Source organism: Pan troglodytes, chromosome 1 (genome assembly GCF_028858775.2).
Source record: "Pan troglodytes isolate AG18354 chromosome 1, NHGRI_mPanTro3-v2.0_pri, whole genome shotgun sequence".
NCBI classification, from domain to species: Eukaryota; Metazoa; Chordata; class Mammalia; order Primates; family Hominidae; genus Pan; species Pan troglodytes.
The window spans coordinates 50,865,630-50,883,849 of NC_072398.2; the positions used below are offsets into that span (position 1 = coordinate 50,865,630).

Sequence of the window (18,220 nt, forward strand, 5' to 3'; positions counted from 1 at the left end):
ATGTTAGGATTAAATGAGGCAATGTTATCTGAAATGGTAAGCATGGGGTAATGGGGTAGGTACATTTTAAGAGCACAATAATCAGTAAACACTGATGGTAGCAGCAGTACTACTGTCCAGAATGAAGGTGGCAAGAGAGTGAGTCAGGGGTTAAATTTTCAATTCATGTGAGAGGTAATGAGGAGGTCAGAAGATGACTGCAATAAGGAAGGTATAAGTCCTTTAGTTGAATGGAATAAGCCTCAAAGCTGTGGTTCCTCACCCCACCCCGCCCCTTGCCCCTCTGAAAAAGGAGAAGTAGTGTTCTAGAAGAGGCATTGTGGATGGAGAAGTCTGTGGTTCTGACCTCCTAATCCTATGTATGTGGGCAAGGGAGAATAAGTAGCCTCCACTTGAGAGGGTTACAGGGGAAGCAGTGTCCTGGCGGGGAGAAGTGTGTTCCAACTGAAGCAAGGAGGTGGGGAAAAATTAAAACTTCAATAAGAAAGGGAGAATGTAGGTGGTTACATGCATAATGAAAGACAAATTCTGAAGATATTTATGTATTTTCATGTTCATTTTAAAAGCAGGGCTCATAAAGAAAGTGGACAGGTTGATTTGAAACCAAGTTTGTGTTCACTCAACAAATATTTATTGAATGCCTACTATGTGTACCACTCTGGGACTAGGGAGAGAGCTTATACCCTAAGAGAAGAAAAACAATGAACAAAATAAGTGATAAGGTGATACATTCTATGGAGAAAAATATTGCAGGGTTGACATACTGTGTGAGTGGGAAGATTCTATTTTCATTGAGTGATCAAGAAGGTGATATTAAAATATATACTTGAAGAATATGAATGAGCAAGCCAATGGGAAACTACTGAAAGGCTTTAAACAGACGTGACTGACTGAAATATTGCTGTGTTGGGAATAGATTAAAGGGGAAGGGAGCGAGGATGAAAGCAAAGAGATCAATTAGGAAGATACTGCAATAAAATAGGTGAAAGATTAAGTAACTTCAGAGTAGCAGCAGTGGAGAAGAAAAGAAGTGCTCAAATTCTAAATATATTTTAAAGATTCGGCCTCTGGTATCTGCTAACATTAAGTATGAGACCAGAGAAATAGGAGGAAGTTAGGAATGGCTCTAAGAGTTTTAACCTCAGCAACTGGAAGGATAGACTTGCCACTGAGAAGGAGAAGATGGTGGGCTGTCAGTCTGGAGGGAAATATTTAGAATTCAGTTTGGGCAGCATTAGGGTTGAAACACGAAAATTTGATGCCAAGTAGGCAAATGGATACATGAGTTTGGAATTCGGGGCAGAGGTCCAGGTTGAGATACAAAGAGTCACCAGCATAGAATCATGAGACTGGAAGAGAACACTAAGTAAGGGATATAGATAGAAAAGAGGTCTAAGGAACTGAGCCTTGGGGCACTCCACTGTTAAGTGTCACCTTCTCAGAAGGTGAGAAGAAATCAATAGAGGGACCATTAAGACAAGAGAACAATAAGATTCCTGGAAGCCAAGTGAAGAATAGGTTTCAAAGAAGACAGCATAATCAACTCTATCAAATGCAGCTGCTAAGTAAAATGAGGCCTGAAAACTGGACTGGATGGAGCAGGAGAGGTAACTGTAACTTGACAGGAGCAGCTTAGGTGGCACAGTGTGGTAGAGAGCTTAATTAGAGTAGATTTTAGAGAGAAAGGAGAAATGGGAGACTGAATTACAGAAAAACCTTTCTGGGAACTTTGCTATAAAAGGGAGCGGAGAAATAGGTTAACAACTCGAAGGAAGAGTAACTTAGACGGTTTAAGGGGTTTTCTTTTGTTTCATTTTGTTGTTTAGATGGGAGAAGTAATAGCATAGTAGCACGGACCCAGTAGAGGGGGTGCACATGGGAGGGTTGGCCTTTGAGAGCAGTGTGGATAGTTCATCTGGTAACAACAGAAAAGGCAGATGAAGTGAATACAGATTCTGGGAGGAGGATAACTATGGTAGGAGTCTGTGGAGGTTCTCTTCTGACTGCTTCAGTTTCTTCAGTAAAATAGGAGCAAGGGCATCAGCTTAGAGCTAGGATGAGGAAAGGACATGTTATGGGTTTGAGGACAGAAAATATACAAAGTGGGAGAGTTTGGAGCCAGGAAAGTAGGGAGTGGATGCGCTAAGGATGATTGCTGAGCAGCATTAGGCTTTGAGTTTCATGGCCATAAATTTAACCTATAGCAAGAGTCTTCTTTCCTCAAAAAAGCTACTGCTCTTTCTGTACCATCAATAAAGTTATTCAATGAAGGAAACTGTTACTAGGAGAATGTAACATCTAAATTTCTGTAAAGACTTCCAAAAATAGAAGCACTCTACTCAATGCCTATGACAAACACCTTGGCAAAATCAGTTTATCAAAAGAAACAAGTTAAATGACACTTACTTCACAAAGAAAGTAACTCCAGAAGATAAGCTAGAGAAAAAAGAAGGTAATATAGTTATCAAGTCTAAAATTCATACCCACTCAATAGAGAGGGATACTTTCTGGCTGGCCTACAATGAACCCTGATTACTACCCTGAACATGCTACTCAAGGTAAACTTTATTTCATCCCTCCACAGTCACTCCACAGAGATGCAAAATAGTAAATGGATTACAGTCTGAACTGCCATGAAGCTTAAAGGAATGGTCAGTCTACCTTACTGGTTAAGTTGCAAGACTCCAAGATAAGATTTTCATACTTTCCACACTGTAAGAATAAGGAATATCTGTTTTTTCTACCCACAGATCTGAGTGACATGTCTTTTCTCTTTCATAAGTAGCCAAAATATTACACTATCTTCAAATTAAAAAAAAAATAACCTAGGCCTCTGATCATATCACAATGAAAATCCTCCTTCTAATAACTCGCAAAAATTCTTAAAATTGTACTCTGATTATAATTGGTTTATAATTAACTTTTTGGAAAAAAATGTGACTCTACCATAGCCATCTTCACCCAATAACCATAAATCAAAATACTCACAAAATGTTAATTGTAAACTTCCATTGTTTAAAATTAGTCTCACAGTAAAGAGTAAAAATTTTACTATTTCCCAACCACCATCTTTATACAGTTTGAATTTTTATTTTTATTTTTAAAAAGCAAAATCCACTGTTCCAAAAACAAGAGTCCAAAGGCAATGAAAATATACAGAACAAGAATCTAGTCAAAATATCCTTTCAGTACCTTCTAGATGTTAGTGGAAAGAATCAAGAAAGGAAGAAAGGGGGAAAAGAAGGGAGGGTGGGAAGGAGTGGAGCTGATAGAAAAAATTTCAAAATACATTAATAAAGAAACATAAATCTCACATTCTAAAACAAAACAAAAGGAACTTACACTGTACCAAAAATGAGACCACATATTATACATTATGGGGTGAGAGTATTCATTTTGAAACAAGAAAAAGAATGGATATGCCAAGAATATACATCACTTATCATTATAACAGGGAATTGGTATTTGACACTCAGAAACTTGACATCCTTAGTTTTCTGTTTATGCCCAGACTTCTATTACAAAAGTGAAAGAAGTCACTGGGCTAACCAGATGTTGCCATATCATCCCCATTATTCAGGCCAGTGGTGTGGAACAAAACAAAAAAAAGGTTGTCAAAGCTGAGCAGAGGCTGTCCTTTCCCAGTCTTCTAAAATAATGCTACTGAGAGCAGTAACGTTTTTCAAAGACTTAATAAGCAATAATGCCTATAAGCTCTTGTCAGGTAATCTTTCTTACACTGTCTCACACCATCAGTGTGAATGCAGAGAGGAGGGGGAAAAAATCCTTCTCCCTTCCCCCACCTGCCACAAGGCAGCTAGAACCTGGGACGACACTTGCCTGTTTCCAACAGGGAAAGAAGTCCACCCACACAGGAGCAGCAGGAGGAGGCATAAATGAAAGGAACAGTGTAAAAAGAAATGCAGAATCGCTGCTATAATTTTGAAATTTATACTGTGGGGCAGCCCAGTGTCTCACAGGAAAACAATCACTTTTATTTTTCCTTCCTACTGCCACTCCGACCTTTCCTGGTTGGTGAGTCAGTAGGAGGCAAAAATGAAAGTGCTTACTTTTTTTCCTCTTTGAAACACAAGGTTGTTTAAAACTGTGAATCTCAAAATCATAACATGAACTACCTAATTTTTAGAAGTGTTCTTTTATTGCCTTTGCTGGAAATAATATGAAACAATAATGTTTGTGTATGTGTGTAAAATGAGTCCTAAGAGGTCTATGTTTAATAGATATGTTTGTTTATTATAATCTTGATAATTTATGATCATAACATAAATATATATGGGGACTTAAAAAAAAAAAACAATCTTCTTGAAATCAAAATATTGGCCTTACTTTAAGGTAAAGGGTCTTTTTACTCAATATAGACAATTCAGACAGGTATAACAAAGAAAAGCAATGTAATAGTGCAATTAAGTAAAGGACTCATTTCACTGAGTCCCTGGTTGGTTTCAATTACATATTCTTATTGAGCCCCTGCTACAGGTGAGAAATTGAAGTACCAGAGGGCATCCAAGGTAAATAAGACACAGTCCTTTCCCTCAAGGAGATTTTAACCTAATAAGAGAGATAAAAATGACACCAAAGTATCAGAAATACCAGAAGAGAGATGCAAAGAAGATACCGCCACATTTCCAAGGAAAGACTGCTTTCAGAGGATCAGACAAAGCTTTATGGTAGAGACGGCTTTGTTGCTGGTCCTTAAAGGATGGGCAGGATTTAGAAAATTGGAGGGGAAGATGGAGGGTACAAAATCAGCAAAGTCATACAAGCAGAAAAGATCGTATTTTGTAGACGGTTATTCTCTAAACAGTGCTTCCATGAGAAGTCAATAGATGCACTAAAAAAAAAAAAAAAAAAAAAAAAAAGGATCCCATAGACAAATAAGTTTGGAAAACACTACAGCCTATACCACTCTTTGAAATTCATTCACAATGCACACTAGTGTAGGAAAGGCTCTGAGGAAGTACTGCCACAAAGTCACTGTTTTCCCCAAGTCTCTCAAACCTATTTGACTATAGAACTCTTGTGAAAGAACACTTATCAGTAGCCCAAAGGCATGTTTTCAGAAATACCGTCCAAACAAAATTGGGACAAGTTTAGCAGAGTATACATGAGACATATTGTAGAATGCCTCAAACACCAAGCTGAGAAATATAGTCTTCAGGAACAACAGCAATAAAAATGAGATATTGCCCTGACATGGGGTGGCAACTGTTAAACATGTCATTACACGTTAGCTTTATGACAAGTATTCATATTGAATGCAGAATGCTAAATAATGAATATGTGTACATTTTTTACTAAAAGATTTTTTTACTTCATTTTATGTTATTAAATACAAGAAACAAGCAAATATACCACAGGAGAAATACACTACAAGTGATAGGGAGAGAAAAGTCACCATCATGGAAGGCAGCTGTGGGCAAGGCAAGATCACCTCACTAAAGCAGGGGCAGGTACAAAATGTACTGGCACTCCCAAGCTTAGGCACAGTCTCACCTTTTTTTTTTTCCTCTTCCTTCCCTAAACCTAATACTAACGCTCAGAGCTTACAGGTCATTCAAATAAAGTTAAAAGCTAAAGCTGCCTTTTTGTTTTCATGTTTGTAAATGGGAACTAAGCATTATCAAACAATATTTTAAAATAAATATTTCTATCAAAATGGCAAACTGCACCCCAAAAATATGTGCAATTGTACTGTATCAATTAAAATAAATAATATATTACACATAAATAATTATACCTAAAAAGTGTACTAATTACACCTAAAACAATTATACCAAAAGCCATAAACAAAACTGAAAAACAAAGCAAAAAAAAAAATGCTGATTAAAACTTGGAAATTCAAAATTAGCACTTTTGTGCTACTTCATTTCCTAAAAGAACTGTAAATGTACTACTTTCTTACACATATTTAACATAGATTATATATAGTTCTGTCCATCTTAATTAGGATAAATTACCTGTGGTTGGAACTGAGGAACAGGTGGCCCTTGCATTCCTTGTGATTGCTCATCCATTGTCTGAAGCAACAGGAACTTTAGAACTCTGCAAAAATGTAAAGTTGAAATTTAAATAATGTAATCATTACCAATTCACATCATTCATCATACACCTGACACATGCATTCAAATGCTAGAGATTTACCTGATGCTTCAAAAATTCACTGAGATATACCACACTCTTTTGCCATTTGCTAAATCCAAGCTCTAGTTAGCTCCCACAAATATTCACTGTCTCAACCATTTCCACTTCTCCAAAAGCATTATTTGCTTAGAAAATCCTGTTTCCTGAGATGAAATTCTTCTGCATTCTGCCTTTTAGATCAAAGATACTTTACCCTGCCACTATGAGAAGCTAAGTAACAGAGTAAGCTCCCTAAAATTATGCTCAATGTTTTACATCCCTAAAATGCACCTTATCTTTATAGTCTAAAAATGTTAGTACTTTCTTTTATCCAACTGCTTACTGTGATTTTTTAAATTTAAACTTAAAAGGCCAGTCCTCATATTGAGTGTCTACTCTTTTACGCATACTTTGTAATTATAAAGCATTTCATCCATTAATTCAGTATACATAGGCTGAAGGTAACTGCATGCCAGGCATTGCACAAGACTCAAAAATTGAAATATTTAATGACACACAGCCCTTACACTCCAGGAACTACATTTGCACTGATTCTACTCAACACCACGTGTTTCTAGGTTCTCTATAAATATTATTTTATGACCAAAATCTAAGACTCAAAAAACTAGCTTCCCTTTTAAATGGGATTAACTGATGGAACAACTAAAACACATCTTCACTTCATCATACTCTTTAAAAACCAATACAAATATTCTGGGCATGGTTCATCTGTATTACAAATTTCTTCCTCTACCCTGTGACTTGTCTTTCTAAAACCTTCCCAATGGTATCTTTCCATGAACTAATGAATAGAAATTCATAATTTTAATGTGGTCTAAGTATTTAAACTTTTTCTTTATGATTAATGCTTTGTGTACTATGTATGAATTATTTTTCTACTCTAAGTGCTCATATTATTTTCTAATGTAAGCTTTATTTTTTAACCTTTAATATTTAGATCTACAAACCATCTGGAATTAAGTTTTTTTATGATATAAGGCAAAGTCAATCTTTGTTTTTCTTTATGGATATCCAACTGACCTCAAATGATATATTGAAAAAATTATCCTTTACCACACTGCACTGCTGCTATGTCATCTTTGTCATATACCAAATGATCATGTGTTTTTATATATATATACACACATACACGTATATACACACACACATATAGGTATCTGCACTTTCTATGCTGTTGCACTGGTCTATTTATTTGCACTAACAATAGTACACTATACAGTGTACTACTGCCCTACAGTGTACCTACTACACTGTACTATTACTACTCTATACAAAACTACAGTATTAATTACTATAGCTTATTATAAAGTCTTGATATTTACTTAATTACGTGTCTGATTTTAATACGAATTGTAAAATCGATCTGCCTATTTCGATTTTCTAAAAAGACACTGCTGGGATTTTGATTGGGATTACGTTGACCTTAAAGATCAATTTGGGGAGAATTGACATCTTAATAATATGGGGTCTTCAAACCCATGAACACAGACTATCTCATTTAAGTTTCTTTCAATAATGGCTTCCAGTTTCATTATACTGGTCTTTCACATCTTTTTTCAGATTATTTCCTAAGTGTTTTATATTTTTTGATACTACTGTAAATGGTGAGGTTTTTAAATTCAATTTTCTGATTGTTAGTATATAGGAATAAAACGTTTTTTGTATATTGACCCGGTATCTTGCAAAATTCCTAAACTTCCTTATTAGTCCAAGTAGCTTTTCTGTAGTTTTTTTGCCTTACTGCAATAGATAGAACATCCAGTACAATGAATAGAAGTAGAGAGCAGACATCCTTTCCTTTTTCCTAATCTTAGGAAAAATGTATTAAATCTGTCACCAATAAGTATTATGTTAGCTATACATTTTTTATAGATGCCCTGATTTATCAGGTTGATAATTCCCTTCTATTGTTTGCTGGACGTTTTTACAAAGAATAGATGTTAGATTTTTATTTAAAAAATTGTGTATCTTGAAATGATTACATGTTTTTTCTTTTTTAATCTGTTAAAATGTTGAATTATATTGATTCAATTTTGAATATTAAAGCAATATTCATTTGTGGGATGAACCCCACTTGGTCATGATAAATAATCATGTTTATGCAGTATTGGATTCAAGGTGGGGAGGAGGATGAAGGATAATCCTAGAAGTGAATCCAAATACCTTTTAGCATGAAATCCAATATTAAAATCAACATTTCATACCTGGTGTCCCACAGACAGTTTCACAAGATATTCCGTAAAGAAAAGAAAAAGTTTCCTGGTCAAAGACCCCTATGAAATAACATTTTTTATATGAATCTCTCTTGAAGAGTCATAGTGAATAGCATAGTAAAAGATCCAAGCAGGCCTGCAATTAGTAAAAGTTTCTTAAGTTTCGTTTCTTTGCTTTGCTTTCTTTGTGTGACATTTTAAAATATCCCACAGTCTGACTGATCCAAAGAAGACATTTTGAGAAATTCTGTACTAGGTTATAATAAAGTGGTTTTGCTATAGCTACTGATATGTGACAATGTCTAAGCAAATAAAACAATGAAAAAAGAAACATAAAACTCAAAGAAACTTAAAGTGTTTTACTCTAAAAATCTACATAAAGAACTCATTTCTACAGTATCCCATAAAGAAGGTCAAGGAGACTCTGCTCAGATATAAAATTCTGAATAAATTTCTCATATTGAATGTAAACTTAAAAAGAGTGAAAAAAGCCACAAACTGTGTTTTTCCTCTGCTTTCATACAACAATCACAATAAGACTTCTGTGACCAAATGTGTAAAGGTTTCTCTCCACACATCAAGCAAATAATCAGTTCTGCAGTGGACACCAGCTGGGTTTCCTCCAATTCAATTCCAACACTATCTTCCTGGAGATAGCACCAGATCCCACAGGTTAAGGGCTCAGTCCCACAAGACCACCGCCCCTTTCCACCAGTCACAGTCCGAGCCTCTGGAACTTCTGACCAACCCACGTCAAGTTGGGGTTCCCCTGACCCCCTCTCTGGGTTTGATTTATTTGCCAGAGCGGCTCACAGACCTCAGGAGGGGAAATACGTTTACCAGTCTATTATAAAGAATATTACAAAGCATAAGGATAGAGAGATGCATGGGGCAAGTATGAGGGAAGGGGTGCAGAGCTTCCATGCCCTCCCCAGAAACACCACACTCCAGGAACCTCCAATGTGTTCAGCTATCCAGAAGCACCCTGAACCTGGCCACTTGGGCCTTTTGTGGAGATTTCATTGGCTAGGCATGACTGACAACCATACAGAAATGTGACTGGACAAAAAAGATATGATCAAATACTAACAGACTGAGTGGGAAAACCCAGCCAGGCCTGTCTGTTCAGCTTCTTCTTGGCCTCTTTGTGCAGCATTCCTTTCCCCAGATTATGGGGCAGAACGCCTTCTGAAATGGTGTTAAGACCTACAATCATACTGAATGGGCAAAAACTGGAAGCATTCCCTTCGAAAACGGGCACAAGACAGGGATGCCCTCTCTCACCACTCCTATTCAACATAGTGTTAGAAGTTCTGGCCAGGGCAATCAGGCAGGAGAAAGAAATAAAGGGTATTTAATTAGGAAAAGAGGAAGTCAAATTGTCCCTGTTTGCAGATGACATGATTGTATATCTAGAAACCCCATTGTCTCAGCCCAAAATCTCCTTAAGCTGATAGGCAACTTCAGCAAAGTCTCAGGATACAAAATCAATGTGCAAAAATCATAAGCATTCTTATACACCAATAACAGACAAACAGAGAGTCAAATCATGAGTGAACTCCCATTCACAATTGCTTCAAAGAGAATAAAATACCTAGGAATCCAACTTACAAGGGACATGAAGGACCTCTTCAAGGAGAACTCCAAACCACTGTTCAATGAAATAAAAGAGGATACAAAGAAATGGAAGAACATTCCATGCTCATAGGTAGGAAGAATCAATATCGTGAAAATGGCCATACTGCCCAAGGTAATTTATAGATTCAATGCCATCCCCATCAAGCTACCAATGACTTTCTTCACAGAATTGGAAGAAACTACTTTAAAGTTCACATGGAACCAAAAAAGAGCCCACATCGCCAAGTCAATCCTGAGCCAAAAGAACAAAACTGGAGGCATCACGCTACCTGACTTCAAACTATACTACAAGGCTACAGTAACCAAAACAGCATGGTACTGGTACCAAAACAGAGATATAGACCAATGGAACAGAACAGAGCCCTCAGAAATAATGCTGCATATCTACAACCATCTGATCTTTGAAAACCTGACAAAAACAAGAAATGGGGAAACAATTCCCTATGTAATAAATGGTGCTGGGAAAACTGGCTAGCAGTAGGTAGAAAGCTGCAACTGGATCCTTTCCTTACACCTTATACAAAAATTAATTCAAGATGGATTAAAGACTTAAATGTTAGACCTGAAACCATAAAAACCCTAGAAGAAAACCTAGGCAATACCATTCAGGACATAGGCATGGGCAAGGACTTCATGTCTAAAACACCAAAAGTAATGGCAACAAAAGCCAAAATTGACAAATGGGATCTAATTCAACTAAAGAGCTTCTGCACAGCAAAAGAAACTACCATCAGAGTGAACAGGCAGCCTACAGAATGGGAGAAAATTTTTGCAATATACTCATCTGACAAAGGGCTAATATCCAGAATCTACAATGAACTCAAACAAATTTACAAGAAAAAAACAAACAACCCCATCAAAAGTGGGCGAAGGATATGAACAGACACTTCTCAAAAGAAGACATTTATGCAGCCAAAAAACACATGAAAAAATTCTCATCATCACTAGCCATCAGAGAAATGCAAATCAAAGCCACAATGAAATACCATCTCACACCAGTTAGAATGGCGATCATTAAAAAGTCAGGAAACAACTGGTGCTGGAGAGGATGTGGAGAAATAGGAACACTTTTACACTGTTGGTGGGACTGTAAACTAGTTCAACCTTTGTGGAAGTCAGTGTGGCGATTCCTCAGGGATCTAGAACTAGAAATGCCATTTGACCCAGCCATCCCATTACTGGGTATATACCCAAAGGATTATAAATCATGCTGCTATGAAGACACATGCACACGTATGTTTATAGCGGCACTATTCACAATAGCAAAGACTTGGAACCAACCCAAATGCCCAACAATGATAGACTGGATTAAGAAAATGTGGCACATATACACCATGAAATACTATGCAGCCATAAAAAAGGATGAATTCATGTCCTTTGTAGGGACACAGATGAAGCTGGAAACCATCATTCTCAGCAAACTATTGCAAGGACAAAAAACCAAACACCACATGTTCTCACTCATAGGTGGGAATTGAACAATGAGAACACATGGACACAGGAAGGGGAACATCACACACTGGGGCCTGTTGTGGGGTCGGGGGAGGGGTGGAGGAATAGCATTAGGAGATATACCTAATGTTAAATGACAAGTTAATGGGTGCAGCACACCAACATGGCACATGTATACATATGTAACTAACCTGCACGTTGTGTATATGTACCCTAAAACTTAAAGTATAATAAAAAAAAAAAAGATCTACAATCAGACAAAGCAGGTCAGAGAATTTCTTTATGGCCATCTCCAAGACAGAAAGGTAGGGGAAGACTCCTGCCTTCAGGAGAGAAAGAAGGAGGTGAAAGGGCAGGAGAAGGTCACAGAGAGAGATTGTTTTCTGAGGACTCCTTCTGAGCCCTGAGGCACCCCAATATTAGAACAAAAGGCTATAACAAGCATTATGGGAGTTATGAGGCAGGAACTGTGGATGAAAACATATACATATTACAGTAAGTACGATGAATAAAAATTATTTGCATAATATATTTAACATAATTCCATGTGTAAGTGGATTTTTTGTTTTTTTTTTTTTGAGACACAATATCGCTGTGTCGCCCAGGCTGGAATGCAGCGGTGTGATCTCGGCTCACTGCAACCTCTGCCTCCTGGGTTCAAGTGATTCTCCTGCCTCAACCTCTTGAGTAGCTAGGATTACAGGTGTGTGCCACCACACCCAGCTAAATTTTGTATTTTTAGTAGAGATAGGGTTTTACCATGTTGGTCAGGCTGGTCTGGAACTCCTGACCTCAGGTGATCCACCCGCCTTGGCCTCCCAAAGTGCTGGGATTACAGGAGTGAGCCATCACGCCCAGACTTCAGTGGGTTCTTAATGTTATTATAGAATATGTCAGTGTTTACATATTGATTTAACACCATTACTTATCATGCCCTCGGAACACCAAATAGTTTATCTCGTACCACTAATCCTTTCATAAATGAAAGAAAAATATATTTTAATATATAAAATATTTTAATATGTATTCAATCTTCCAGATTGTAAGTTCCATGTTTCAGGGACACATTTGTGTCATCCACAGCTGTATCACCAGTGCTTACGTCAATACCTGGTACAAAATAGGTGGCTGAAGGAATATTTATTTAATGAATGAATGCATGTACGCATGTCAAGAAAAATCAAGTAATTATTGCTACAAATTAAGTATAAAATCAATGATGAAAAAACTATCATCACATTCAACAAATCTGGCAACCAATCTTCGAGCAAAACAAAAAACAAAACAAAACAAAAAAAAACTCCCCAAAGAAGGTGCTGCCTGAATTGGGCTTTAAATAATGAATAGGAAAAGATGAGCTAGGGAAGAGAGGAATTCTGAGAAGAGGAAAGAACACATCAAAACAGTAAAAAGTATAGTACACACCACTTTATAAGTAATTTCAAACTAAAGTTGGTGAGTTGTGGGAGACGGTGGGTGGGGAGTTAGTAGCAAAAGATTAATCTAAAAATAGACAAGTGTCAGTTCATGGAAAAAAATGATATCCATTTGACATGAGAGAGGTATTGTTAGGTTTTAAGTAGCTGAGAGAGAGAGAAGTTCACTATCTTTGAAAGACAATCTTTTTAGCAATAGGACAGAGGGGCACAACCACAAGCAAGAAAGCCAGTTAATAGGCTACTGCACCAATACAGACAAGAGATGACGAGAGCCATCATGAGGGTCCTCTTACTCATCCCCCACCAGCTTTCAACACAACTAACCCACTTTCCTGAAGTGTTCCATTGTCCTGGTTCCTCTCCTAGCTATTCTAAGTTCCCTTTTGTATTTAACTTATATATATGCTGGAGTGCTCCAAGACCTGAATTTTTTTTTTGTAACCTACACGCTTCTCAAGTCATCCAGAATAATGTCCTTTAAATTTTTTTATAATTTTTTAATTTTTATTTTTTGTAGAGATGGGGTCTCACTATGTGGCCCAGGCTAGTCTTGTACTCCTAGGCTCAAGTGATCCTCCCACCTCAGCCTCCCAAAGTGCTGAGATTTCAGGCATGAGCCACCGTATCTGGCCAGGATCATGGCCTTGACTACTACTGTTATATGATTACTCTGAAATTTGTATCTTCACTGCAGGTATCTATCCTGAGCTCTGAACTATAAACGCCTATATCCAACTGTCCACTTGGTGTTTCCACCAGAATAAAGCATTCCACCTCTCATGCACTACAAAACTTACTTTTCCTCCAATCTTTTTTTTATTTCTACATGTATCACCATCTACTTAATTGACCCAGTTCCACAATTCTCAAACTTTTAGGTCTCCACATTTCTTTACCTGAGGTCTCTAAAAGGCCTTTTGTTTATGTGGGTTATATCCAACTATATTCTCCATCTCCATTTTGGAAATTAAAACTCAGAAATTTTAAAAATACATACTAATTTATTTACCAATAACATAAGCCCATTTTATATATATATATAAAATAAATAGCTACATTTTCCAAAAATTAGTTAGAAAGGAAGCATTGTTTTACATTTTGCAAACTTAATGTCTATCCTCATAGAAAATGTTTCTGCATTCAATCTGTTGAGACACATTGTTTTGGTTGAAGTACAGACGTATGTTGCTCAACGAAGAGGACATGTGCTGAGAAATATATTCTTAGTTGATTTTGTCATTGTATGAACATCATGGAGTGTACTTCCACAAACCTAGATGGTATAGCCTACTACACACCTACACTATATGGTATAACCTATTGCTCTTAGGCTACAAACCTGTATAGCATGTTATTATACTGAATACTATGGACAACTCGAACACAGTGGTATCTTTGTATCTAAACATGGAAAAGGTAATGCATTGCACTACAAACATTATAATACCTATGATATCACTAGGCAATAGGAATTTTTCATCTTCATTATAATCTTAAGAAACCATAAGTTTTATATGCAGTCCATAAAGCATCACTATGTGGCACATGGCTATATATTAAAAAATCTGTCCTTCCACAAATGTATAGGTGAAAAAAAGAGAAGTATTTCAATAACCATTTCATATCACTGTATTCTTCTTTCATACTATACCAAATTTGACAGGTGGCAGGTTCCCAAACTGCAGTGTGCAGACTCAAATTATTTCAATGAGCCTTCATACTCTTAAAATCCAATGGTCTATCTTGCCCTTTGCAAAGATCTTTATTCTACAAGATTTTTACATTGGTCATCTGAAAATTTTTAGTCCACTGAGTTATTTAGATCTTCTAAATGTTGGCTATTTCATTATACCATTAAAAAAATCACATTAATCAACATCACCACTAATCTCATCCAAAAAGTCTTTAAATACCAAGAAGATGTCAAGGTCATACTGATGAATACAGGTTTCCCAAAACTCTAATTTTTACTTTAAAAGTTCAAATATCATTAACAACAAGTAATGTCAGTTGTTTTCCTTTAAAGGACAGGCAGTTTGTTTTCCTAAAAATATCTATGAAATGCCTGTCTGAATATTGTCTTGCTTTCAAGTAAACATGGTGTTCCATGAAAACGGTAGCTACTCACCTTGCTGCACAACTGCAGAAATGCTTTTCCTTGAGACAACTTTGATTTGCTGCAGTAGAACTTTAAGCATACTTCCCATTTCACACATCATATTAAAAGACATATACTCAAAAGTTGACATTTGATAAGAATAATACTCTTTTACCACTTCATCAAGGACATTTTAAAATGAAACTTGCTCCCTACATCCAACACAGCAGTATGCATCATTTGTTCTACTTCCAAAATATATCTGAAATTTGTTCATGTTCCTCCATTACCACTACTACTACCCTACAAGTTATCATCATGTCTCCACCTGGAACTACCATAATAGCCTACTAATTGATCTCTCTTTTTCTACCATTCTCTCCAAAGTGATATTTTGAAAACATAAATCAAATTATAACACTCTCATTGTTCTTAGAATAAAATTCAAACTCCTTTCTGAAACACAGTGGAATTCTGTAAGTAATCTCCTGCCTGCCTCTCCCACATTTCCAGCCCAGTCTCTCTCAATGAATGCCTTCCATCAGCACTGAACTCCTTTCTGTTCTTGAAACCTGTGAAATCCTTTCTGGCATCAGGCCTTTGTATTTGCTATCCTCTAGGCCCAGAATTCCCGAATGGCTGGTTCAAAATCAGCTCTACCCTAACTGCCCTCGCCAAAGTAGTGTGCGGCCCCCATCCACCCCCGCCCCCCGCTTGATTCTTATCTTCACTCTTTAGTTTCTGCACAGCAATTATAACAATTTGTAATAGTCTTATTATTTACTTTTTTATTGTGTTTATCTCCTCTGCTATAAGTAGCAGAGGGCGAGACTGTCATTTTGTTCCCTGCTGTATTCATCAGCAAGTACCTGGCATATAATGGACACTCGATAAACATCGTTGAATGAATAAAACATGAAAGGAAATGGAGAATAGAGGATCGATGTTAGCATTGCTTGTTTTGACTTTTAGGACTTGTGACTGATTAGATATGGTGGGTGATGGAAAATGGAAGTTAAAAATGGTTCCACGATTTTAGCTTGGGGGAAACAGCGCGTGGTGGTAGCACCGTCTAAAGTAGGTAATAGAGGGGAAATAAAAACAGGGCAGGTGTCAGGAAGGACAAAGTACAGAATGAGATTCACACAGAAAAACCTAACTGTAAATTATTAGGAGAAAAACCATACAGAACAGTTTTATAATATTCAAATTTCTTTGGGGGAAGGGGAGTTCAATATATTGTCTTGAAAATCTCAAACCAATTAGTTGTTTATCACCTAAAGCTTTTTAATGTGATTGAAAAAAGTTCTCTTAAGCATATTATGGTAACTCCAAATCTTTTAAGTACTACAAATATTTTCACATATATCCAGAAACCTAATACACACTAAAGTAAAACAATCTTCTTACCCTATTATTGCATATGGTCACATATTTTATGGAAAATAAAAGAACAAAATTAGGAATCTGAATATCAGACACAAGCGCTAATTAAATGACAAAACCATTTAGTTTTAAGACATCAGATCTGCTTGCCAGTGGACTGAATTTTCATAATTCATATGACCCTGATAAGAAAACTATTAAACAAAGTACAATATACTGTATATATTACAAATGATACAGTTCTCAACGACACTATACTAGATAACATTATACTAGATAACTATCTTCATTTAAAAACTGAAATAACATTATAACACAGTTCCCTAAATGAAAATAATGCCTTTCCTAGTTCCCATATTTAATAAGTTAATTTTTCTAAAGCTAAAATCCTAAGATAATTATCAGCAAATTAAATCATGCTAAGTATACACTTTTCCCTAATATCATTTGAATTGAAAAACTACAGCTAACATATTTACCTTAGCTAAAATCTTAATCAAAATAAGAAGCTTTAATCTACATCTGTAGACATCTTCAGTGCGTTTAATCTTTGAAAATTTATTTTGCAGAAATTGACCTAAAATAAACCAATATACATTTCAAAACATTAATCTGATTCTTGGCCAATTATATAGTATTAAAACGTGTAATATAAAAGTTTTTTTAATGAGGCTTAAAAATATGTTTTTTAAGAAAAATCACTGGTGCATTTTACCTGTGATCATAATTTTTGTCAAAAAAACTTTATAACTGGTCTTTAGGCAGAAAAAAATTAATTATATTAAAGAATGTTAAACCAAAGAAAAATACTTCATTCTATATATACTTAATGAAGAAAGATTTAAAGACTGGTCAATCTCATAATCTTTCAAACTCAACTTTTAATTTAAAATGTAACGTAAATCCAATTTAACCAAGAATATCCATAGATTCTAGTTGTTCAAATGGACTTCCTCTTTATGTTTCCAAAGATTATTTAAATAGACTTCCTCTGTATGCTTCCAAGTAATAATTCCATGATGCTATCAAAGTTTCCCTAAAATGAATTATTGACACAGTATGAAATCTTAAATATCAAAATATGTGCTTACCAATTTGAAGAGAGATTTCAAATAGAGCTTCAGAAGTTTTTAGTTTTGATTTTTTTCAGAATTCTAGAGTTGAAGCATATTCGTCCAAGCTTATTAATAGTTTCCTTTTCCTGAAATAAAGTGTCTTTTCAATCTTCAAGGTTATTCAAAAACTCTTCAATATTCCTTCTAGTTATATGTACCATTTAAATATTCTGAGAATATTAATAAGACATTTCATTGATTACAACTACAGCTCATAAATAACAAAAAAGAGGATCAATCATATTTAAGTAGCAACACTATTCCCATCCAAAGGAAAATTATTGACTGAGCTGTATGTACATGTGATACCTAAAAAATGAAAGGGTATCATGGAAACTTGATGGTGACTGATACTTGGCAGAGTCTGAACACTCAAATCCAGAACTAATATTTTTCTTGGCCCCAAGTCACCATTCAGCAGGAATATTCCTGACCTCACTCTCCTGCCTCCATTTAACTGAGTCATCCAGTACTTCCCATAATCAAGCAAGTGACATGTCGATATCAGACAATGCAAAAAAATAAGTGCTTAGAGTTGATAGTTCATTCTTAACATTTCTGTGTTATGATGAATGAGTTTTTAAGAACTACTAGGATAACTATCAGATCTTTGAAAAGAACGATGAATGTTTCTAGTATCCCAGTCTCAATATTTATAGTTAAACACATTAAACTAACCTAATACCAATCTTGGTGTTGAAATCCCTTCTCCATTTA

The 18,220-nt window shown here is 35.9% G+C and overlaps 1 protein-coding gene across 5 annotated transcripts in view; it reads right to left on the bottom strand.

Annotated features, from left to right (window-relative positions):
• Positions 1–18,220, bottom strand: part of NEK7 (NIMA related kinase 7) — a 165,214-nt gene that overhangs the window by 83,665 nt on the left and 63,329 nt on the right. For 2 of the 5 annotated variants that reach the window (XM_063794006.1, XM_063794002.1), the window contains exons 1-2: positions 17,480–17,981; positions 5,979–6,063 (exon numbers count right to left, since the gene is read on the bottom strand). In XM_063794006.1, coding sequence (XP_063650076.1) covers positions 5,979–6,035 — 57 coding nt within the window. In that variant the 5' untranslated portion in view covers positions 6,036–6,063; positions 17,480–17,981. Of the gene's footprint in view, positions 1–5,978; positions 6,064–17,479; positions 17,982–18,220 lie in introns of those variants that run through there. The other 3 variants (XM_001139810.8, XM_016935078.4, XM_063794003.1) reach the window with 2 other exon arrangements.